The sequence below is a fragment of the Salmo trutta genome, chromosome 18 (genome assembly GCF_901001165.1).
Source record: "Salmo trutta chromosome 18, fSalTru1.1, whole genome shotgun sequence".
In the NCBI taxonomy this organism is placed as follows: Eukaryota; Metazoa; Chordata; class Actinopteri; order Salmoniformes; family Salmonidae; genus Salmo; species Salmo trutta.
In genome coordinates this window covers 8,721,260-8,747,252 of record NC_042974.1, presented here as the reverse complement: position 1 = coordinate 8,747,252, position 25,993 = coordinate 8,721,260, and the positions used below count along the sequence as shown (strand labels likewise).

Genomic DNA, 25,993 nt, shown 5'->3' with positions numbered 1-25,993 from the left:
AAGAATTTGAAAAAACAAACCCGATTTTGATAAACTCCCATATCTACTGGGTGAAATACCACAGTGTGCCATCACAGCAGCAGGATTTGTGACCTGTTGCCACAAGAAAAGGGCAACCAGTGAAGAACAAACGCCATTGTAAATGAAACCCATATTTATGTTTATTTATTTTCCCTTTTGTACTTTAACTATTTGCACATTATTACAACTGTATATAGACGTAAAGACATTTTAAATGTCTTTATTCTTTTTGAACTTTTGTGAGTGTAATGTTTACTGTTCATTTTTTATTATTTATTTCACTTGCTTTGGCAATGTAAACATATGTTTCCCATGCCAATAAAACCCTTAAATTGAAATTTAATTGAGAAGAAGAGAGAGAGAGAACAGAAGGAGTGGGAGTGTGAGTGTGTGTGTGTGTGTGTGTGTGTGTGTGTGTGTGTGTGTGTGTGTGTGTGTGTGTGTGTGTGTGTGTGTGTGTGTGTATGTGTGTGTGTGTGTGTGTGTGTGTGTGTGTGTGTGTGTGTGTGTGTGTGTGAGAGAGAGAGAGAGCGAGAGAGCAAGGTAGAGAGAAAGAATGTCAGAGAGAGAAAACAGAAGAGTGGGAGTGTGTGAGAGAGAGAGGGAAAGTGTCAGAGAGAGAGCGAGAGAGAGAGAGAGAGAGAGAGAGAGAGAGAGAGTGTGTGAGACTGTGGGGTGAGTGTGATAGCAGCCCAACTCATTACTGGGAGTCTCATCCCCAGCATTCATGTGGGGGCTAGGCTCTGAGAAATGGTATATTCCACACAACACAGAAGACTTGGAATGACTGTTAATAGATGTCGTGAGAGAAGGTAGCCAAAAACACTCATCCTTAAAAAACAACTGTATGTAGAGGGGACACAGTTTGATGCTAGGGATGTGCTCAATGGGATAAGAGGAAGTTGATCATTAGATTAAGCTTCCATGTCATTTCTCTCTGCTTGACTCCACTCAGGGTTTGCCCAGTCTGTTCTGTGGGCTTCTGTGAGGCCGCTGTAGGACGATAGTCCAGTGATACAGCATGATCTAAAACTAACCATGGTGGAAAGAGAGAGTGAGAGAGATAAAGAGAGGGAGGGGGGGAGAGAGAGGTACTTTTTTAATTATCTATTTCACTTGCTTTGGCAATGTAAACATACGTTTCCCATGCCAATAAAGCCCCTTAAATTGATATTGACAAATTGAGAGAAAGAGCAAGCGAGAGAGAGGGAGCGTCTGCTGCTATGGTACAAAGTTCTCCACTTGGGATTGTGTTGAGTGTTATTTACCACTTGCCTAGGGTCAGGGAACGGTAACGGGAAAAATAGATAAAGTTCTACAACTAGGTGTAAATAGTTATAGTCATCTTGCAGGGCACTGTCATTCTACAGAGTACTGTCATTCTACAGACTATTGTCATTCTACAGAGTACTGTCATTCTACAGAGTACTGTCATTCCACAGACTATTGTCATTCTACAGACTATTGTCATTCTACAGAGTACTGTCATTCTACAGAGTACTGTCATTCTACAGACTATTGTCATTCTACAGAGTACTGTCATTCTACAGACTATTGTCATTCTACAGACTATTGTCATTCTACAGACTATTGTCATTCTACAGAGTACTGTCATTCTACAGACTATTGTCATTCTACAGAGTACTGTCATTGGACAGAGTACTGTCATTGGACAGAGTACTGTCATTGGACAGAGGTTCTTTGAGAAGAAATGAAGCAGATTATAGTCACAGGGTAGCACCGTAGAAAGACAAGGAGAGCGTAGCACCATAGAGAGGACTGGGAGAGTACAGTAACCTGAGGAACTATTCCAGGCTGTGTCAGTCACAGAGGATCAAAGACCTTCATGGTCGGCTGGCTGCACTGTCACAGATCCAGTGTTGAGCGCTCCGCCAAGCGTGTGAATGGCCCTGAATGCAGATATTAATCAGGATATGGTGTTTGACAGCTGTCACCAGGGGAGCACGGCAGAAACGGTATAATCTCTCCTCGCTAGCTAGAAAGGGAAGGAACGATACCAATGATATTCTGTTCAGGGAAGGAGAGAGTGCCTCTACTGCTTCCCATACTGTAGTGCCAGCTTCATGTACTGTAGTACCAGCTTCACATACTGCCGCGCGCTTCACATACTGCCGCGCCAGCTTCACATAGTCGCGCCAGCTTCACATACTGTCGCGCCAGTTTCACATACTGTCGTGCCAGCTTCACATACTGTCGTGCCAGCTTCACATACTCTAGTAACAGCTTCACATACTCTAGTAACAGCCTCACATACTCTAGTAACAGCTTTGTATACTGTAGTAACAGCTTCATATACTGTAGTGCTTAGTGCAGCTGGAGCACTCTAGGTTTTGATAGATGACCTTGTCAGAGATAGAGATGATGCTGCAATGCTCAGTACAGTTTGAAATGATGTGGTAAAATCAGCTCCAAGTTATTTTAATTTTGTACATTTTCTCCAAAGTATTCCCACACATAACAGAGGGATCTTCACTGAGTGTACAAAACATTAAGAACACCTTCCTAATATTGAGTTGCACCCCCTTTTGCCCTCAGAACAGCCTCAATTTGTCAGGGCATGAACTCTAAAAGGTGTCGAAAGCATTCCACAGGGATGCTGGCCCATGTTGACTCCAATGCTTCCCACAGTTGTGTCAAGTTGACTGGTTGTCCTTTGGGGGGTGGACCATTCTTGATACACACAGGAAACAATTAAGCGTGAAAAACTCAGCAGCGTTGCAATTCTTGGCACACTCAAACCGGTGCACCTGGCACCTACTACCATATCTCATTCAAAAGGCACTTAAATATTTTGCCATGCCCATTCACCCTTGTGAAATGCACGCACACAATCTATGTCTCAACTGTCTCAAGGCTTATAAATCCTTCTTTAACCTGTCTCCTCCCCATCATCTAGATTGAATGAAGTGGATTTAACAGGTGACATATAAGGGATCATAGCTTTGACCTGGATTCACCTGGTAAGTCTATGTCATGGAAAGAGCACGTGTTACTAATGTTTTTTACACTCAGTGTATGTGATCGTATACAAATATAAGCAAGGTTTGCAATGATTACATTTTAGTCAAATATTATATATATATGGGCTTCTTGCAGTCATTTTGTAGTCTACAAATTATTTATGATTATTTTTCTGGCCCCCGACAATCTGCTCAAGATAAAAAAAAGAAGATAAACAAAAAGAAAGAAAAATTGGTCCGCGGCTGAATCTAGTTGATGATCCCTGATGTAAACTCATCTCATTGCATTTTCTATTGACTGAGGTAAGCAGATCTCGCATGGAAAAGTCTCCTTGGGGATATGAGGAGTCTAGATGTGTACAGCCTAGACTGTGAGATATGAATAATGGGTAATAAATACTTCGTATGTAGCCTAACAGACAACTGCCTGTACAACAGACAGACAGACAGACAGACAGACAGACAGACAGACAGACAGACAGACAGACAGACAGACAGACAGACAGACAGACAGACAGACAGACAGACAGTAGTCTGACAGAGTGCTGTGGAGTACACATTAATTTAACGCTGGCTTTATTACTGCGTAAAGATCGATACAGAGAAAGCTAAGGTCTTGAATTGGGAACTAATTGTTTTGCCTTGCGCTCAATCCACTTAGCAATCAATCCACTGAATCCAGCACGTTAGGAAATCCCTCTATACTGAAGGGAAGCACTTGCTGTCTTTGGCAAAGTTGGTAGATTCAATCCCAGGTTGTTTAATAGGAACATCATAAACATAAGAATTTGACCCATGATTTGTTGGAGAAATGTGGATGTATATGTTGAATATGCATTGTAGTTATGTAGCTTAAAGTAGTGCTGTCTAGCACATTTTACTGTATCTATTTGTAAGATTACAAAACTAGCATTTAACTTCTTGAGAAATGTAGACATAGACAGTCAATGTGTTGTTTATTACAATATGAATAGATAGGGCAAGTTGTGTCAGCAGCGATATTTCAAAGCCTCTTTCCCTAGCAGCTGTAGCAGGAAGTAAACAGTATAATTCAATTTATTTACAAATCGCTTACAGTACCTGGAATTGAGGGCAAGTCATAACCTTAAGAATGTATCTATTATGGCTGGTAAAGCAATCAGAAAACATTTTTGCCCGGATATTTTATGTACAGTTTAACTTTGCAGAGTGAATCGGTAAACACAGAGCGTTATAGACTATCAGTACACACATCCTTGATCCTAAACTAAAATGTGTTTGTTTGAAAAGAGTTGGCTTCATCACCAGCTGTGTTGTCTTAGAGAACAGTTACTGTTAAGATGGTGTTTGTTGGTTTGCTCTCCTGTGCCATGTGTGTGTGTGTGAAAAAGAGAGAGAGACAGAGAGAGAGAAGTTTGTGTGTGTGAGAGAGAGAGTGTGTGAGAGAGAGAGATAGAGAGAGAGAAAGAGAGAGAGAGAAAGTTTGTTTGTGTGTGTGTGTGTGTGTGTGTGTGTGTGTGTGTGTGTGTGTGTGTGTGTGTGTGTGTGTGTGTGTGTGTGTGTGTGTGTGTGTGTGTGTGTCTTTGTGTGTTCTCCTAGGAGCCAATACTAAAACAATGGCAATGCTCCTAAAGATGTTATGTGTAAGTAATCAGCACCTCATAAGGGCTGATGTACGTGACACAACAGGATACTAGTCCGACTGGCTGGCTGTTATGAGTTTACAGGAATTAATGACAGTTGGGACCTAACTCGCCAACCAGGGAGCATTTCACAAAAACAATTAAACTAGCTATACACACTCATGGTGGAACCAGCGAAGGGTTTTTAAAATGACAGTCTGGAATAGGTTCTGGGATTCATCCAATGACCTCAGTCATCGGCTTCATCAAGAAGTGCATAGATGACGTCGTCCCCACAGTAACCGTAGCTTAGTGAAGCTATCATCAAGGCAAAGGGTGGCTACTTTGAAGAATCTAAAATCTAAAATCTATTTATTTGTTTAACACTTTTTTAGTTACTACATGATTCCATGTGTCTTATTTCATAGTTTTGATGTCTTCACTATTATTCTACAATGTAGAAGATAGTAAAAATAAAGAAGAACTCTTGAATGAGTAGGTGTTCAAACATTTGTGTCCTTTAGGTATAAATGATTCGGGAGACAGGCGCAGGAATGCATAATATGAACTTTTATTAAGCCCAAATTACGGCATGCCGTGTAAAGGCACGGTGACGAAGACCAAACAAGCACGTAACAAAACACAGGGCAGAAACCCAAAACAAAAGAGCGAGGAGTACCTCGAATAAATAACACATGCGCACAATGATTAACAGACGGGACGAGACCCGTAATCATCTGCGCAATCCACAACGGCACAAAAGCCAATACACAGCACAGGTAGTCAAACACACATTGTTATATACAAATACTAATCAGTGGGAATAGGGGACAGGTGTGCATGATGAAAGTTCCAGAAGGATCCGTGACACTTTGACTGGAACTGTAAATAAAAAATAATTACAACATTGTCTTGGTCACTCAAAATCATTGTAATATGGTTAATCTTAGAAATCTAAATGGAAATGTTAAATTTTACCAGAAAGCACCCTTAGATTGTGGGAAAAGGCCGCACTTGACTGTTGCACTTGAATCATTCCCATGGTGAGTGATTAAGCCCACTACGCTATAAACCACACACTATTGCAGAGACTTTGATATTGTGCTGTCTGGTTTGCTTAATATAAGGAATTTGGAATTATTCTAACTTTTACTTTTGATACTTAAGTGCAGTAGGATTTTACTGGGGGACTTTCACTTTTACTTGAGTCATTTTCAAATAAGGTATCTTTACTTTTAATCAAGCATGACAATTGGGTACATTTTCTACCACTGGACGGCAGGCAGGCCTCTGCACTCTAGTTGTGAATGTATCTCCCTTTGCCATATGGACGCATTGTATGATACACCCACTGAGCTATAACAGATACACCGAGATCACTGGCGGCAAAGAGCTGAGCGCAGAACTTGGAGATATGCAGCTTGAACATTAAACTAGGTTGCCGAACGCATTTTTGCATAGTTATGTGGATATATGGGATCAAAGCTTGACAATGTTCTATTTCACACAGAGGCCTGGTGGTTGTCAAGGGGGAGCATTGGAAATATTTTTGAATTGAGAGAGGAACTGTTTTCATTCACAATGGATGTAAAAAACAGACAGTTGACTTTGTAATGAAATGAAAATGTGTTTCTTTGCCTATGTAACAGACATATTTGGGAAACTGAACGCAAGCATACAGGGGAATCAGCTAAATCTATTGGACTGTGATCCTGGACCATTTGACATGCTGGTCAGTGAAATCGAACAGCTGATCGAGCTCTCTCGTTAGCTGGTTCTCACTACATATTCGGCGCCAAACCCACTGGCTCCAGGTCATCTATAAGTCTTTGCTAGGTAAATCTCTGCCTTATCTCAGCTCACTGGTCACCATAGCAACACCCACCCGTAGCACGCACTCAAGCAGGTATATTTCACTGGTCATCCCCAAAGCCAACACCTCCTTTGGCCACCTTTCCTTCCAGTTCTCTGCTGCCAATGACTGGAACGAATTGCAAAAATCACTGAAGTTGGAGACTTATATCTCCCTCACTAACTTTAAGCGTCAGCTGTCAGAGCAGCTTACCGATCGTTGCAACTGTACACAGCCCATTTGTAAATAGCTCATCCAACCAACTACCTACCTCATCCCCATATTTGTTTTTCTGCTCTTTTGCACATCCTCATCTGCCTATATATCACTCCAGTTTAAATTGCTAAATCGTAATTACTTCACCACTATTTATTGCCTTACCTCCTTACGTCATTTATTTATTTATTTTATTTATTTCACCTTTATTTAATCAGGTAGGCCAGTTGAGAGGTTCTAATTTACAACTGCGACCTGGCCAAGATTAAGTAAAGCAGTGTGACAAAAACAACACACATGGGAAATTACAAACGTACAGTCAATAACACAATAGAAAAATCTGTATACAGTGTGTGCAAATCACTGCACCTGTACATACCCAGATCACTGCACCTGTACATAGCCCATCTATAATGTAGCCCAAACTATTACCTCTTCCCCTACTGTATTTATATTTTATTTATTTTGCTCCTTTGCACCATATTATTTATATTTGAACTTTGAACTTTCTTCAAACTACAAATCTACCATTCCAGTGTTTTACTTGCTATACTTTATTTACTTTGCCACCATGGCCTTTTTTACCTTAACCTCCCTTATCTCACATCATTTGCTCACATTGTATATAGTCTTATTTTTTTTCTACTGCATCATTGATTGTATGTTGTTTTACTCCATGTGTAACTCTGTGTTTTTGTATGTTGTCGAACTGCTTTGCTTTATCTTGGCCAGGTCGCAATTGTAAATGAGAACTTGTTCTCAACTTGCCTACCTGGTTAAATAAAGGTGAAATATATATATTTTTTTTAATACAAAAATATAATGTCACTAAATGCTGCAGACAACACATTCATGGTTCACTATGGAGGAGTTTCTGACAAATGGAATACTGTGCCATCTGCCTCCGAGCATTACAACTCATGGTACGCTGATTCAATGCTCTCGTCTGCAGTAAAAACAAATAACAATCCAGGTTGGATGTGACAGGAGAGATGAGGTGTGCACTGTCGACCACGCCCCCTGACTTTGAGAAGCTGACACGACATGCATCAAGGACACCCATCTCATTAGTGGTGGTGAGATATGAGACATTATGTCAGGCTAATTTACAATTTACTTTATTAGGCCCACATTAAAGTAAGCGATGCTGAGTTGAGAAGACAATCACAAATACTGTTAGAATGTTTTGCAATTGACTGCCATAGCCCAATTACAAAAGCTAACATTAGATGCAAGTATTGCATTGTTTAAAATGTATGTTGCATTCATGGGAGACAAAGGACGGGTTAGTCATTTACAAATCATGTGAACTATTATTTCCCACAGAGTGAGTCCATGTAACTTTTGAAGTGGTTATTTAAGCCAAATTTGACTCCTGAACTAATTTAGATTGTTTAGACAAAGGGGCTGAATACTTATGTAATGACTATGTTTTAGTTAAATTATTTTTTATCGTAAAAAAAAAGAAATCTACATTTTATTCCACTTTGACATTACAGAGAATTTTGTGTATATTGTTGACAAAAAATGAAATATTTTTTTTGAACACAATAAAAGGTGAATAAATCCAAGGGGTATGAACATTTTTACAAGGTACTGTATGTGATGTGAGGCAAGGTTGTGATTCGAGTCCATTTCAATTCAGACAATTGAAAAAGTAGATTGGAACTCCCAGAATTGAAATGGAATTGACCCAAATCCTGGTGTGAAGGTAACTCACACTTTTGAGGTAAGTAGACAAAATACTGTCATGAGTTACACACATAAACACTTGTGAACCACTGCCTTTACTATAGCTTTACCACAGTGAGCTAGTTAATTGGTGCGTAGTGGAGTGGACTGACTGACTGTGATAGTGACACAGACTTAAATCCATTTCTACAGTAACTTCAATACAGTGTCTTAAAAACCTTGATGGTGGGTGGACTGACCATGAAAGTGATTGTGACACACAGAGACACTGACTGTCAGACTGGCGGTACGGTGAGAGACTGACTGACAGTCAGACTGGAAGTACGGTGAGAGACTGACTGACTGACTGACTGACTGGCGGGCGGTATGGTGCGAGACTGACTGACTGGCAGTACGGTGCGAGACTGACTGACTGGTGGTACAGTGAGAGACTGTCTGACTGGCGGTACGGTGAGAGACTGACTGACTGGCGGTACGGTGAGAGACTGACTGACTGGCGGTACGGTGAGAGACTGACTGGTGGTACGGTGAGAGACTGACTGGTGGTACAGTGAGAGACTGACTGACTGACTGGTGGTACAGTGAGAGACTGACTGGCGGTACGGTGAGAGACTGACTGACTGGTGGTACGGTGAGAGACTGACTGGCGGTACAGTGAGAGACTGTCTGACTGGCGGTACGGTGAGAGACTGACTGGTGGTACGGTGAGAGACTGACTGGCGGTACAGTGAGAGACTGTCTGACTGGCGGTACGGTGAGAGACTGACTGGCGGTACAGTGAGAGACTGTCTGACTGGCGGTACGGTGAGAGACTGACTGACTGACTGGCGGTACGGTGAGAGACTGACTGACTGGCGGTACGGTGAGAGACTGACTGACTGACTGGTGGTACAGTGAGAGACTGACTGACTGGTGGTACGGTGAGAGACTGACTGACTGGCGGTACGGTGAGAGACTGACTGACTGGCGGTACGGTGAGAGACTGACTGACTGACTGGTGGTACAGTGAGAGACTGACTGACTGACTGGTGGTACAGTGAGAGACTGACTGACTGACTGGCAGTACAGTGAGAGACTGACTGACTGACTGGCGGTACGCTGAGAGACTGACTGACTGACTGGCGGTACATTGATAGACTGACTGACTGACTGGCGGTACATTGATAGACTGACTGACTGACTGGCGGTACAGTGAGAGACTGACTGACTGACTGGCGGTACATTGATAGACTGACTGACTGACTGGCGGTACGGTGAGAAGCTGACTGACTGACTGACTGACAGATTGACAGACTGACTGGGGGTACATTGATAGAGTGACTGACTGACTGGCAATACAGTGAGAGACTGACTGACTGACTGACAGACTGGCGGTACGTTGATAGACTGTCTGACTGACTGGTGGTATGGTGAGAGACTGACTGACTGACTGACTGACGGTGTGGTGAGAGACTGACTGACTAACTGGCGGTACGGTGAGAGACTGACTGACTGACTGACTGACTAGCGGTACGGTGAGAGACTGTCTGACTGACTGGCAGTACGGCAAAAGACTGACTGACTGACTGGTGGTACAGTGACAGACTGACTGACTGACGGTACGGTGACTGACTGACTGACTGACGGTATGGTGAGAGACTGACTGACTAACTGACTGACTGACTGACTGACTGACTGACTGACTGTACGGTGAGAGACTGACTGACTGACTGGTGGTACGGTGAGAGACTGACTGACTGACTGGTGGTACCATGAGAGACTGACTGACTGACGGTACGGTGAGAGACTGACTGACTGACTGACTGACTGACTGACTGACTGTACGGTGAGAGACTGATTGACTGACTGGTGGTACAGTGAGAGACTGACTGACTGACTGGTGGTACCATGAGAGACTGACTGACTGACAGTACGGTGAGAGACTGACTGACTGGCTGTACGGTGAGAGGCTGACTGACTGACTGGCGGTATGGTGAGAGACTGACTGACTTGCGGTACGGTGAGAGACTGACTGGCGGTACAGTGAGAGACTGTCTGACTGACTGGCAGTACGGTGAGAGACTGACTGACTGACTTGCAGTACGGTGAGAGACTGACTGGCGGTATAGTGAGAGACTGACTGAATGACTGGCAGTACGGTGAGAGACTGACTTACTGACTGGCAGTACGGTGAGAGACTGACCTACTGACTGGCGGTACGGTGAGAGACTGACTGACTGGTGGTACGGTGAGAGACTGACTGACTGACTGGTGGTACCATGAGAGACTGACTGACTGACAGTACGGTGAGAGACTGACTGACTGACTGACTGGCTGTACGGTGAGAGGCTGACTGACTGACTGGCGGTATGGTGAGAGACTGACTGACTTGCGGTACGGTGAGAGACTGACTGGCAGTACAGTGAGAGACTGTCTGACTGACTGGCAGTACGGTGAGAGACTGACTGACTGACTTGCAGTACGGTGAGAGACTGACTGGCGGTATCGTGAGAGACTGACTGAATGACTGGCAGTACGGTGAGAGACTGACTTACTGACTGGCAGTACGGTGAGAGACTGACCTACTGACTGGCGGTACGGTGAGAGACTGACTGACTGGTGGTACGGTGAGAGACTGACAGCGACACCCAGAGAAGGAATAAAAAGAGATGACTAACCTAACCCACCTGAGCTCGGCTCACAGGGATCAATGTCCTCGTCATCGCTCGGACACTCCGCAGATGCCACCGGCAGATCGTCCGTCGTCTGGAGGGAACAGAGAGAAAAAGAGAGGGTTAGGAATGAGAGCAGGGTGAACAAACAGCTGAATAATGAAGAACCCCAGTCAACCAGGTCATGAAGTGTTTTCACCATCCAGCAGATGATACCATAGTAGTAAAGGGACAGATTCTGACAATTAAACTGTTAGATAAACTCATGGATGCTAGCTGTTCCTGTATACTTCCAGTCATTGCGCTAAAGCTAGTTTACATTGGCTGCGAAACTACCTCTAACTTCCTTTTTACTGAAGACATACAAATGGTATCAACGAGTTCATCTGACTCTGGTTAAGTAGAAAACAGGTTAATATCGCACTCCCTTTAAGACCCAGACACCCAGGCACTGAGACTGTTTCAACCCACATGCATTGAGAATACTGAATAGCTGATTGAATATGAGAGAGAGAGAGAGAGAGAGCGAGAGAAAAAGAGAGAGAGAGAGAGAGAGAGGAGAGGCAGTTTAACAGTTAACTGAGAAAGATTGTTGTTCCAATCCACACCTCCAAACCCATCACACTATCAATCCTGGAATCTAAACGGTTTGAATGAACAAATCCGGAGAGAATGACAGATTGGAATGGAATCATGGAAACTCATACTGCTTAGCTGGGGGATTTATCTGTCAAATACAGTTGTAGTCGGCTAACGGCCACAAATACCAGCTGCTACTGCTGCCTCTGTTTTCCAGGTGAAACTATTGTCCTTACAGAAATTAGATTTGATTATCGAGGAACAATAGAGGGTAAAGTTCACAGCGCTTTACTGTCAACTCGAACTAAGCTCATACTGAGGCACAGCCAGTGTGCGGAAACAAATAGCCCTCCAAGGGATTGTTTAGTGCCATCTCCAAACACCACTGACATTTAGAGGGATTGTTTTGTGCCATCACCAAACACCACTGACATTTAGAGGGATTGTTTTGTGCCATCACCAAACACCACTGGCATTTAGAGGGATTGTTAAGGGCCATCACCAAACACTACTGACATTTAGAGGGATTGTTTAGTGCCATCACCAAACACCACTGACATTTAGAGGGATTGCTTAGTGCCATCACCAAACACCACTGACATTTCGAGGGATTGTTAAGTGCCATCACCAAACACCACTGACATTTAGAGGGATTGTTTAGTGCCATCACCAAACACCACTGACATTTAGAGGGATTGTTTAGTGCCATCACCAAACACCACTGACATTTAGAGGGATTGTTAAGTGCCATCACCAAACACCACTGACATTTAGAGCGATTGTTTAGTGCCATCACCAAACACCACTGACATTTAGAGGGATTGTTTAGTCCCATCACCAAACACCACTGACATTTAGAGGGATTGTTAAGTGCCATCACCAAACACCACTGACATTTAGAGGGATTGTTTAGTGCCATCACCAAACACCACTGACATTTAGAGAGATTGTTTAGTGCCATCACCAAACCCCACTGACATTTAGAGGGATTGTTTACTCCCATCACCAAACACCACTGACATTTAGAGGGATTGTTAAGTGCCATCACCAAACACCACTGACATTTAGAGGGATTGTTTTGTGCCATCACCAAACACCAAACACCACTGGCATTTAGAGGGATTATTTAGTGCCACCACCAAACACCACTGACATTTAGAGGGATTGTTTAGTGCCATCACCAAACACCACTGACATTTAGAGGGATTGTTAAGTGCCATCACCAAACACCACTGACATTTAGAGGGATTGTTTAGTGCCATCACCAAACACCACTGAAATTTAGAGGGATTGTTTAGTGCCATCACCAAACACCACTGACATTTAGAGGGATTGTTAAGTGCCATCAAACACCACTGACATTTAGAGGGCACAGACTGCTGGCAGATAGAAACAAAAATATTGGAAAGCCCAAAAAGCAAACCTGTAATAGAAAGTCTTTATTATATATTTTAGGTGTGTCAATCTACGTAACATATCAAAAAATCCCATCAAAATCCATCAGTTTAAGCTAGAGATATGTTTTTTTTGCGTGGGCTGTGTCTTAATCGACCACATCTTCCTATCGGCCTTCCGCATTTGCGGTGGAAGGTGGCTGACTTACAGCAGTGTTTGTCAGACCATGAGACGTGCCGAAAATCAGTCTGCTCTACCACCAAAGTGTCACCGGACTCATCTGAAGGTATCCCATACAAATTTATGGAAGTATGGAGGTTATTTGGTGCCCAATTAAAATTAGAGCTTAAATTTAAGTCCCCAAAAAATATATATATTCCTGAGCTTTCGTTTATCTCTAAGATTTAGGACAGACACTTCAAAATCTTATTTCTTAAGATACTTTTTTTGCCATTCATGAATGTGTCATTCAATGTGTTTCAATGGGCTATAGCAGTAAAGGCCAAATTCAATATTTTATCCCAAAAAACGTACATAAAGTATATAAAAGATGTTCTACAGGGGTCGTAAAATAATAAGAACAAACTTGGTGGGATGTAATACACTGTTCCTATACTCTATGTTCAACCATCGTGACTTAGCCATCCCACACACACAACGTCCCACAGCTTAAGTCCCACACCAATGGAGGCTGCTGAGGGGACGACGACTCATAATAATGGCTGGAATGGCTGGAATGAAAACCATTTGTTTGATACCATTCATTCCATTATTATGAGTCGTCCTCCGCTCAGCAGCCTCCACTGTCCCACACCCAAGGTCCCACACCATAGGGACTCTCAGGGAAATCAGGAGAAAAGGGCAAACAAAAAATGTACGACCTGGGTAAAAAGGGTTTGACAAGCTAGTTAGCTACCAAGGTTGCTCTTACTTCAATGCGACTCAGGTTATGTCATAGGAACTACCGAACCAGATCCCTCCAGAGGACCACCATGAAGTGAAGAAATATCTGAAAATGTATAAAATAACCCTAAAAATAATGGATTGAACATTGGATTTCAAACAACAGGCTGTAATGCTGGTTGTTAATGTAGAGATGTTCTCTTTTGGTTATAAATGGTAACGAGAAGCTGATTAGACTAGCATCGATTTATCCCTAGCAAATTAAAGGTGATGTCATTGATCACTGTCTCATTTTCTTCCATAATGTGATTTCTTTGTCACTGTAACATAATTCATACAACTTCAAACATGACCTCACACACATCTTCAAGTCAAGTAGTAGAACAGACCTTTTGAATATACTCTAAATCAACAACACCTGTTCATATGATCTTTAAGTAGCTAGCAGACCAGACCAGCTGAATATAGATCAACACCTGTTCATATGATCTTTAAGTAGCTAGCAGACCAGACCATGGGAATTATAGATCAACAACATCTGTTCATATGATCTATAAGTAGCTAGCAGACCAGACCAGCTGAATATAGATCAACACCTGTTCATATGATCTTTAAGTAGCTAGCAGACCAGACCAGCTGAATATAGATCAACAACACATGTTCACATTATCTTTAAGTAGCTAGCAGACCAGACCAGCTGAATATAGATCAACAACACCTGTTCAAATGATCTTTAATTAGCTAGCAGACCAGACCAGCTGAATATAGATCAACACCTGTTCATATGATCTTTAAGTAGCTAGCAGACCAGACCAGCTGAATTATAGATCAACAACACCTGTTCATACGATCTTTAAGTAGCTAGCAGACCAGACCAGCTGAATATAGATCAACAACACCTGTTCATACGATCTTTAATTAGCTAGCAGACCAGACCAGCTGAATATAGATCAACACCTGTTCATATGATCTTTAAGTAGCTAGCAGACCAGACCAGCTGAATTATAGATCAACAACACCTGTTCATACGATCTTTAAGTAGCTAGCAGACCAGACCAGCTGAATATAGATCAACAACACCTGTTCATACGATCTTTAATTAGCTAGCAGACCAGACCAGCTGAATATAGATCAACACCTGTTCATATGATCTTTAAGTAGCTAGCAGACCAGACCAGCTGAATATGGATCAACACCTGTTCATATGATCTTTAAGTAGCTAGCAGACCAGACCAGCTGAATATAGATTAACAATACCTGTTCATATGATCTTTAAGTAGCTAGCAGACCAGACCAGCTGAATAAAAATTAAGATCAACCAAACCTGCTCTGCTTAGAGAGTTGTAGCAGAGAAAGTGAATGCCACAGTTTTTGATTTCGGTACATCTGTGTTTGGTGGTTTCTTTGTCTAATGTCATCCATAACATTTCTAATATTATCATGACCTTCAAGTAGCTAGCAGACCTGGTCAGAGGTTTGTGGCAGAGATAGAAAGTAGATGCTTGGTTTGTTTAGTGTTTTGGTACATCTGTGCTCGGTGAGGCTCATTGAGGCCTGCCTGGGGAAGCCGTCCAAATGTAAATTTAATTTGCTGTGCATGAGTCTGATATACAGTGTCGGCCCAGTGTCAGCCCGGCCAGATGGCAGAGCCCGGCGGATTCATGGATTGCCACATCCATCACCGAGCCGACGCGATTTGTTTTTCTGGCAGGGGATCCTGACACTCCCCCTCCTGCAGCTACACAGAGGAGGCACCAACAGACAGGCAAGAGGTACGAACGGTGATCAATACATCTCCGTCTTTCATTCTGTTCTCCTAGATAGTGCCCCATATGAGGATGATCATCTACACTGTACTTCATGGCTTTACAACCAGAATAGGCTGTCATGTTGTATGTTCAGTAAATAATGCATTTCAGTTCCAATCTCAAGGAGTGAAATCAGCCAGTGATGCTTCTGAAAATAGAGTATACAGTAGCTTTCCCTAGCATATGACACATCTTTGACCCATCTTATCTAAATCGGCCTCACATACATACAGTTCCTTCAGACAATATTCACACCCCTTGACTTTGTCCACTTTGTTAATGGCTTAAATTTTATTTGTGTCACTGGCCTACACACTACCCCATAATGTATTAGTGGAATTGTTTGTTTTGAAATGTTTACAAATAAATACAAAAATGAAAAGCTGAAATGTCTTGTCAAAGTATTCAATCCCTTTTATGGCAAGCCTAAATAAATTCAGGAGTAAAAATGTACTTCAGGATTTTGGCAGAGGCCCTTTAACTAGCGTTGGAAGTCTATGGATATGTTATAGCATGCTAGCAGATACCCATAGACTTCCAGACATTTCACTAATGCTAGTTAGCATCAGCTTGTGAAACTACCGCTAACTTCCTTCATGCTGGACACAGAGACATAAAAATGGTATCCACAAGTTCATCTAACTCTGGGGAAGTAAATTAAGGGCCTCATTGCCAAAATTGTGAAGTATCCCTTTAACAAATAACATTCTAAGTTGTATGGACTCCCCTGTGTGCAATAGTGTTTAACATGAATTTTGAATGAATACCTCATCTCTGAGCCCCAAACCTTCAATTATCTGTAAGATCCCTTAGTCGAGCAGGAAGTTTCAAACACTGATTCAACCACAAAGACCAGGGAGGTTTTCAAATGCCTTGTAAAGAAGGACACGTTTGAGCATGGTGAAGTTGTTAATGACACTTTGGATGGTGTATAAATACACTCAGTCACTATAAAGATACAGGCATCCTTCCTAACTCAGTTGCCGGAGAGGAAGGAAACCGCTCATGGGATTTCAGTGAGGCCAATGGTGACTTTAAAACAGTTAGTTTAATGGCTGTGACAGGAGAAAACTGACATTGTACTTACTCTGCAAAACTAATCTCAATGACAGAGTGAAAAGAAGTTTGTACAGAATAAAATGCTGTTCACAAAAATGCACTAAACGTATTTGCTAAATTTTTGCGGTTTTACTTAACTTTGTCCTGATAAAGTGCTACTGTATGTATTTGGCAAATCCAACACGTCACTGAGTACCACTTCATATTTTCAAGCATGGTTGTGGTTTTATCATGTTATGGGTACAGTGGTTCAAATAATCATATTTTTTTATAACCCAACCCGGATCTGTACTTCTCCACAACTTTGTCCCTGACCTGTTTGGAGAGCTCCTTGGTCTTCATTGTGCCGCTTAGTGGTGTGGCAGACTCTGAGGCCTTTCAAAACAGGTGTGTTTATATACTGAGATCATGTGACACTTAAAGTCCACCTGTGTGCAAACTAACTAATTATGTGACTTCCGAAGGTAATTGGTTGCACCAGATCTTATTTAGGGGCTTCATAGCAAAGGGGGTGAATTCACATGCACACATCACTTTTCCGTTTTATATTTTTTATATATTTTTTTTCATTTCACTTCACCAATTTGGACCATTTTGTGTATGTCCATTACATGAAATCCAAATGAAAATACATTTCAATTACAGGTGGTAATGCAACAAAATAGGAAAAATGCCAAGGGGCGAATACTTTTGCAAAGCACTGTATGCTTGTCATCGGCAAGGAATAGTGCTAAGCACAGGCAAAATTCTAGAGACAAAACGGCCTGCTTTCCACCAGACACTGAAAGACAAATTGACAGCAGGAAAATAAGCAGGACAATAACCTAAAACAAGGCCAAATATACACGAGTTGCTTAGCAGATTGAATGTTCCTGAGTAGGCTAATTGTGACTTAAATCTGCTTGAAGATATATGGCAAGACTTGAAAATGGCTTTCTAGCAATGATCAAGAACCAACTTGACAGAGCTTGAAGTTTTTTAAGAATTATATTCAAATGTTGTGCAATCCAGGTGTGCAAAGCTCTTAGAGACTTACTGAGAAAAATTCACAGCTGTAATCACTGCCAAAGGAGATTCTCAACATGTATTGGGGTGTGAATAATTATGTACATTCGATATTTTTGGATTTTATTTTCAATAAATTTACAAAACAATTTAAAAACATGCGTTCACTTTGTCATTATGGGGTATTGTGTGTCGATGGCTGAGTAAAACATTTATTCAATCTATACTGAACAAAAATATAAACACATGTAAAGTGTTGCGTTTATAATTCATGAGCTGAAATAAAAGATCCCAGAAATGTTCCCTATGTACAAAAAACCTAATTTATCTCAAATGTTGTGCACAAATGGGCCTCCTGAGTGGTGCAGTGGTCTAAAGCTGATTCTGGGTTCGAGTCCAGGCTCTGTCACAGCCGGCCACAACCGGAAGACCCATGGGGCAGCGCACAATTGGCCCAGTGTTGTCTGGGTAAGGGGGATGGTTTGGCTGGCAGGGATGTCCTTGTCCCATCGCGCGCTAGTGACTCCTGTGGCGGGCCTGGCGCAGTGCACACTGACAAGGTTGCCGGGTGCATGGTGTTTCCTCCGACACATTAGCGTGGCTGGCTTCCGGGTTAAGTGGGCATTGTGTCAAGAAGCAGTGCGGCTTGGTTGGGTTGTGTTTCGGAGGACGCGCGGCTCTCAACCTTCGCCTCTCTGGAGTCCGTACGGGAGTTGCAGTGATGAGACAAGCCTGGGTACATGGATACCATGAAATTGGGGAGGAAATGTGGGTACATTTTTTTTATTTTTTATTTTTTATTTTTAACAAAATACATTTTGCACCAATTTGTTTACACTCCTGTTAGTGAGCATTTCTCCTTTGCCAAGATAATCCGTCCACCTGACGTATCAAGAAGCTGAATAAACAGCATGATCATTACACAGATGGACCTTCGCCGGGGACATAAAAAGGCCACTTTAAAATGTGCACACAACACAATGCCACAGATGTCTCAAGTTTCGAGGGAGCGTGAAATTGGCATGCTTAGTGCAAAAATGTCCACCAGATCTGTTGCAAGAGAAGTGAATGTTAATTTCTCTACCAAAAGCCTCCATCAATGTTGTTTTAGAGAATTTGGCAAAATGTCCAACCGGCATCACAACCGCAGACCCTGTGTAACCGCGCCAGCACAGGACCTCCATGTCTGGCTTCTTCACCAGCGGGATCATCTGAGACCAGCCACCCAGACAGCCGAGGAAACTGAAGACTATTTATGTCTGTAAAAAAGAGATTCTGTGGGGAAAAAACTCATTCTGATTGGCTGGGCCTGCCTCCCAAGTATGAGGGCCTATGCCCTCCCAGGCCAACCCATGTCTGCGCCCCTGCCCAGTCATGTGAAATCCATATATTAGGGCCGAAATAATTTATTTCAATTGACTGATTAACTGCAAGTCAGTAAAATCATTGATATTGTTGCATGTTGTGTTTATATTTTAGTTAAGTATATTTTGAATTCAGACTGTAACACAACAAAATGCGGAATATGTCAAGGGTATGAATATTTTCAATGGTATGAATATTTTCTTTAGGTACTGTATGTCACAGCTGAGACAGAGGTAAGCCTGTAAAACAAACCATAGATGAATGCAGAAGCCACTAGGCAAATGTATTCCAGGTTGGATTAGTGTGCAGGTCAACATTTTGATATGGTCTTGACCCGGTCGGAATCCAATAACATTATACATTCATGGTGTGGTTTGTGGCCTCTCTCACGCTCTGATTCTCTCTCAGAGACCAGTTACCAGTGGCAATCTAATGCGGACTACATGAGGGACTTACAAAAAAGATAGTGTCATTACTTGGATGAAGACTAACCCAACTAACCTAACCTAACAGCCTAACCTCAGTCCCGTGCTAGTAAAAATTAATATTATGATGGCAGTGCAAATATATTATTGGGAAGCAATATACCATTATTTTATATCTTGCTAAAGATATCTGAACCTGAAAATTGGAGGGTACATTACACTATCTCCACATTTTAACCTCTACGGGCTAGGGGGCAGTATTGAGAATTTTGGAAAAAATATGTGCCCATTTTTAACTGCCTCCTACACCAACTCAGAAGCTAGAATATGCATATTATTGTTCATATTATTGCTCATTACTCTGTAGTGTTGGAGCAGCCAGGTAGTAGTCCATTACTCTGTAGTGTTGGAGCAGCCAGGTAGTAGTCCATTACTCTGTAGTGTTGGAGCAGCCAGGTAGTAGTCCATTACCCTCTAGTGTTGGAGCAGCCAGGTAGTAGTCCATTCATCTGTAATGTTGGAGCACCCAAGAAGTAGTCCATTAATCTCTTCTTTTTCTAAAGTGCTGAAAGTAAGGCCTTGGGGCAAGTAGGGGCTCGTTAATCTAGTGCTGCAGGCTAAAGTGCTGAAGGAAGCCATTTTCTATGGTAGTTTAGTGCGGTGTAGGTACTTTACAGATACACATCATTAATCTGATCTCAGCTAGGCTTTGCTTGAAAAAGATGCAAAACATGTCCCAGACACTGTTGGCCAACCGTACAAGCAATCATACAAGATGTACCGAGGAAGGTTCAAGAAAACATTTTACTTAAAGCTAAAATCCTTATTTAGTTAAACTGCTATGTCCGTTTGGGATATTACAACAAATAAGTTACTGGAAACAACAAACACTATTAGCTGTTTTCCTCTGACATCACAGTAGACCAAAATAACAGAAGAATATATACTGCAATTATCTTTTACCACACTGCTGGATGCTCCTCTTCTCCGTTTCATCAACAAGATAAAATAATAGCGACAGCTCTGGGGCTAACAGTGGCACTGTTTCGCCAAATGAGGATTCAATCTTTATTCGACAGGTACGGTATGACATACAGTATGTGACAATGACTATGACAAGTGTTCAGCAGTATGACATTACTGGTGATAGCTGGTGGTAACTGGTGGTAATTGGTGGTAGCTGGTGGTAGCTGGTGGTAATTGGTGGTAGCTGGTGGTAGCTGGTGTTAATTGGTGGTAGCTGGTGGTACCTGCAAGTAACTGGTGGTAGCTAGTGGTAACTGCTAGTAACTGGTGGTAATTGGGGGTAGCTGGTGGTAGCTGGTGGTAAGTGGTGGTAGCTGGTGGTAATTGGTGGTAGCTGGTGGTACCTGCTGGTAACTGGTGGTAGCTGGTGGTAGCTGGTGGTACCTGCTAGTAACTGGTGGTAGCTGGTGGTAGCTGGTGGTAGCTGGAGGTACCTGTTAGTAACTGGTGGTAGCTGGTGGTAGCTGGAGGTACCTGCTAGTAACTGGTGGTAGCTGGTGGTAGCTGGAGGTACCTGCTAGTAACTGGTGGTACCTGGTGGTAGCTGGTGGTAGCTGCTAGTAACTGGTGGTAGCTGGTGGTAGCTGGAGGTACCTGCTAGTAACTGGTGGTAGCTGGTGGTAGCTGGAGGTACTTGCTAGTAACTGGTGGTAGCTGGTGGTAGCTGGTGGTAAGTGGTGGTAGCTGGTGGTAGCTGGTGGTAAGTGGTGGTAGCTGGTGGTACGTGGTGGTAACTGGTGGTATGTGGTGGTAGCTGGTGGTAAGTGGTGGAAACTGGTGGTAGCTGGTTGTAGCTCACTCCATCAGTACTTGTGAAAGGTAGAATGTCACTGGATTATACTGAAAATGGCAAGGGAGATAGAAAAAAGGATTTAGATATGCCATCTTTCTGTCATTTCCTCAGCTATTCCACATACTTATGGTGGATTATTATGGAGAATTTGAAGTTTCTAAACAGGGATTGGAACCGGATCAGACAACAGAAGTGAAAACCAAACTTTAGAAGCCTTTTTAAAACGTCAAATACTCTACAAGTTGTACATTTTCTGCATTGCAGGAAAGTTGTCATGCAACAGGGTGATTAAATTAAGATCCTACATCTGTAAGTACTACCCAGTGAAGTGGACAGACAAATCTTGTTGTGCCACACAGTGTAAACGCAGGTCTTCGAAGTGGCTTTGACACCTGACACTGATTGAGCCATTCAGAGGGATTTGAACCTGGAAGTCTGACCTGACTCAGCCAGTGGAGCGGTCGTCATTCCTTTATCTCTGTCACGCTCCTGTTCCATCCAAGAAGACTGATCATGCTTTCCCTTAATTGGACCGGCCTGGCTGCCTGGCAGTCACATGGTCTGATTGTCTGTGTGTGGTCTGCTTCCTAAAGGACCACAGACAGCAGTCAAGTCCAGAACTGCCCTGGCCCAGGTTATCTGCAACCTCAACATGTGGAAGCATGCACACGTATGTGAACACTGCCGACTGCCACTGCCCCACAAACCCCCATCTTTACTCTAAGTGGAAATGCCACACAAGAAACCGATTAATTCACGATTAAGGTAGATGGCTATCAAACAAGTGATATGTAACATAAAGGGATATGAAACAAGTGATATCTAACATGCATACATCTCTTTTCTATAACGGAGCAGCTCTAATGATGGAAAACTAGTCACTTTAATAATGTTTCATGTTTAAAAAATGTTTACATGCTGCTGTATTCATCTCATACGCATAAACTGTATTCTATTCTACAGTATTTTTGTCAATGCCACTCCGACATTGCTCAATCTAATATTTTATATATTTTACTTTTAGATTTGTGTGTATTGCTGTGAATAATTTTTAGATACTACAGCACTGTTGGAGCTAGGAACACAAGCATTTCGCTACACCCGCATAACATCTGCTAAATATGTGTATGTGACTAATAAAATGTGATTTGATTTGATATAGCCAAGTTATTTCCTTGCACCCCTGCATATCAACTCAGTACTGGTACCCCGTGTATATAGCCAAGGTATTACCTCGTACCCCTGCACATCATCTCAGTACTGATACCCCGTGTATATAGCCAAGTTATTACCTCGTACCCCTGCACATCAACTCAGTGCTGGTACCCCGTGTATATAGCCATGTTATTACCTCGTACCCCTGCACATCATCTCAGTACTGGTACCCCGTGTATATAGCCATGTTATTACCTCGTACCCCTGCACGTCAACTCAGTACTGGTACCCCGTGTATATAGCCATGTTATTACCTCGTACCCCTGCACATCATCTCAGTACTGGTACCCCGTGTATATAGCCATGTTATTACCTCATACCCCTGCACATCAACTCAGTACTGGTACCCCGTGTATATAGCCATGTTATTACCTCGTACCCCTGCACATCATCTCAGTACTGGTACCCCGTGTATATAGCCATGTTATTACCTCGTACCCCTGCACATCAACTCAGTACTGGTACCCCGTGTATATAGCCATGTTATTACCTCGTACCCCTGCACATCATCTCAGTACTGGTACCCCGTGTATATATATATCTTTTTTTCTTCTCAGTATTGTTGGGAAGGGCTTGTAAGGAAGCATTTCACTGTTAGTCTACAACTGTTGTTTACGAAGAATGTGAGAAATACATTGATATTTTAAGAGATATCGTTGCTAGCACATTGTATAAATCCTTTCCCTCAACAATTTGGTTGTTTCCTCCACCTCTCTACTGTTCCAGATTCACAATACAGAACAGAGAGAAGGCTGTCCCTTTGGGGAGGCTTGGCTGAGTGCTGCTATCGCTCACCGGCTCTGTAGCAGGAAAAGAGGCGGAAGAGACACCTCTGTACTGTGTGTGTGTTTTGTGTGTGTGTGTGTGCGTGTGTGTGTGTGTTTGTGTGTGTGAGACACCTTCACTGTGATGACTGTGGTGTTTCTTTTCTGCCACATTGTTTCTCTAACGGCACCCAGTGTCTCTATGGAAACGGGCTGATAGTCAGCAGGTAGGACGTTGAAAACATCTGAAGGGCTGCATCCCAAATGGCAGCCTACTCTCTTCTTAGCACATGACATTTGACCAGGACCCATAGGGAATCCCATAGCTCTCTGGTTAAAAGTATTTAACTATATAGGGAATAGAGTGCCATTTTGGATGCGCAGAAGGTTTTTATCTGAAGCGCTCTGCTATCCTTGCTTCCATCCCTCTTTGCTATCCTTGCTTCCATCCCTCTCTGCTATCCTCGCTTCCATCCCTCTCTGTTATCCTCGCTTCCATCCCTCTCTGTTATCCTCGCTTCCATCCCTCTCTGTTATCCTCGCTTCCATCCCTCTCTGTTATCCTCGCTTCCATACCTCTCTGTTATCCTCGCTTCCATCCCACTCTGCTACCCTGGCTTCCATCCCTCTCTGCTATCCTCGCTTCCATCCCTCTGCTATCCTCGCTTCCATCCCTCTCTGCTATCCTCGCTTCCATACCTCTCTGTTATCCTCGCTTCCATCCCACTCTGCTACCCTGGCTTCCATCCCACTCTGCTATCCTCGCTTCCATCCCTCTGCTTTCCTCGCTTCCATTCCACTCTGCTTTCCTCGCTTCCATCCGTCTCTGCCCAGGTAATGTATCCTGCTCCCTGCTATCCTCGCTTCCATCCCACTCTGCTTTCCTCGCTTCCATCCCACTCTGCTTTCCTCGCTTCCATCCCACTCTGCTTTCCTCGCTTCCATCCGTCTCTGCCCAGGTAATGTATCCTGCTCTCTGCTATCCTCGCTTCCATCCCTCTCTGCCCCGGTAATGTATTCTGCTCTCTGTCCAGGCAATGTCCAGGTAACATTATAAATGGCAATTTAAGGTGGAAAGAGGGACAGAATATATTGCAAAAAATATATGCACAATAAAATAAAACACAATTGCCACCAACACTTCCTCCTTAACTGAAACAAGTGCAGCATAATGAGAATGACAAGAGCAGAGAAGTCAATTATGAGCTCCTGAGATCTCCTCATGGGAAAATGAAACAACAGTGAAAGCAGAAAGCTGATTGGTCATCAGAGAGCTGTGTGTGTCTGTGTGGTTTTCTCTATATTATGCCAATGTGGACAATCTGCGGTCTTCTCTCTCTCTCTCTCTCTCTCTCTCTCTCTCTCTCTCTCTCCGCCCCCCCTTGGCTTCCCTGTGTTTTATTGATTTAAAACTTTGCAGAATGCGCCTGACCTGATCCTGGAGGATAGCAGATGCTCAGCCTGGCCTAGTGCTGTAGACGCACGCGCACGAACACACTCAGACACACACACACTGAATTCTGCTCCATGGGACGTAGACTGCATACCCTGCTTCTCTTGGCTCAGAGGAACAGCGTGTTCGGCTTATTGCACTGCAAATGATCAATAATGGAAGATGGTAGTGTCTTAGAGAATAACCACTTCTCTGGGGATCTAGGGAACAATAGTGTCTCATTGAAATGCCTCAGGCCTTGTCTACAGTCTCTCCTATGCTGTCTTCAGCAGCTAGCTAACCATCACAAATAATGCACCCGCAATTACCATTAAAATGTGGCACATAGGGTCTATGATGCTACAATATCAAGAGCTGGAATCATTGTTAAATCATGTGGTTTTGAAGTGACATGTACTTTGACTAAACAGGTCTCACTGGGTCTCTTGTGGTTTGAGAACCAGTGACTCATTCCACAGACCTAGCCACTTGCATTTCTCTTAGCACCTGTTCTTTTGTCTGTTCAAATGCAACTCCTTATTTGTTCAGACCAGGTGCCATTGGTTCTCATGCCAGTAGCATAGATTACATTTTTACATTGTTTTTGTTAGATTACCTCCCTCAGACTAGGCTGGGTAGTCTGGATCTCACTAGAGCAGAGCTAAACTCTGTCTGGAAAGCCTTATTGTTGGAAGGATTTCTCTACTGAGCCACACACTTTCTGTTTCTCTCTCTCTGTCTCTCCCTCCATCAAAACAACACATAATTGAACTCCCAGTGAGAAACAGAGGGAGAGGAGAGAGGGCAAGAGAGGGAGAGAGAGAGCAAGAGAGAGCGAGAGAGAGAGGGCCCAGGTTGAGACAGTGTTTTGTCAAGTCTGGTATTTCCAATTACTAACAACATAGTAAAACTACAGTGTTTTTTCCCTATGTTCTTAACCTCTGGCCATAATGTCTTTCAACCGACTAGGACTACAGTGAGTCATCAGACAAGGCTTACACTCATTTTATGTTTCCATGTCTATCCATTTCATCTCTGTATATGCAACGCTGAACACTGAATCGCTTATCAAAATGTCTGATGATGACATCCTTGTGTGTAATCTAGGTCAACGCTGATGAATCATCTACACTCAGATGCCCAATAGAGTCCCACTGAACAATACCGTTATGTCGCTAGGCTTCTTAGACTGTGAGAATTCTCCAAAAGT

General features: G+C 42.9%; 1 protein-coding gene across 21 annotated transcripts in view; it reads right to left on the bottom strand.

Annotated features, from left to right (window-relative positions):
- Window positions 1-25,993, bottom strand: part of LOC115152808 (neurexin-1a) — a 758,004-nt gene that overhangs the window by 29,410 nt on the left and 702,601 nt on the right. For 16 of the 21 annotated variants that reach the window (XM_029697621.1, XM_029697634.1, XM_029697625.1 and 13 more), the window contains one exon: window positions 11,021-11,108. In XM_029697621.1, coding sequence (XP_029553481.1) covers window positions 11,021-11,108 — 88 coding nt within the window. The remainder of the gene's footprint in view (window positions 1-11,020; window positions 11,109-25,993) is intronic. The other 5 variants (XM_029697623.1, XM_029697639.1, XM_029697640.1 and 2 more) reach the window with 1 other exon arrangement.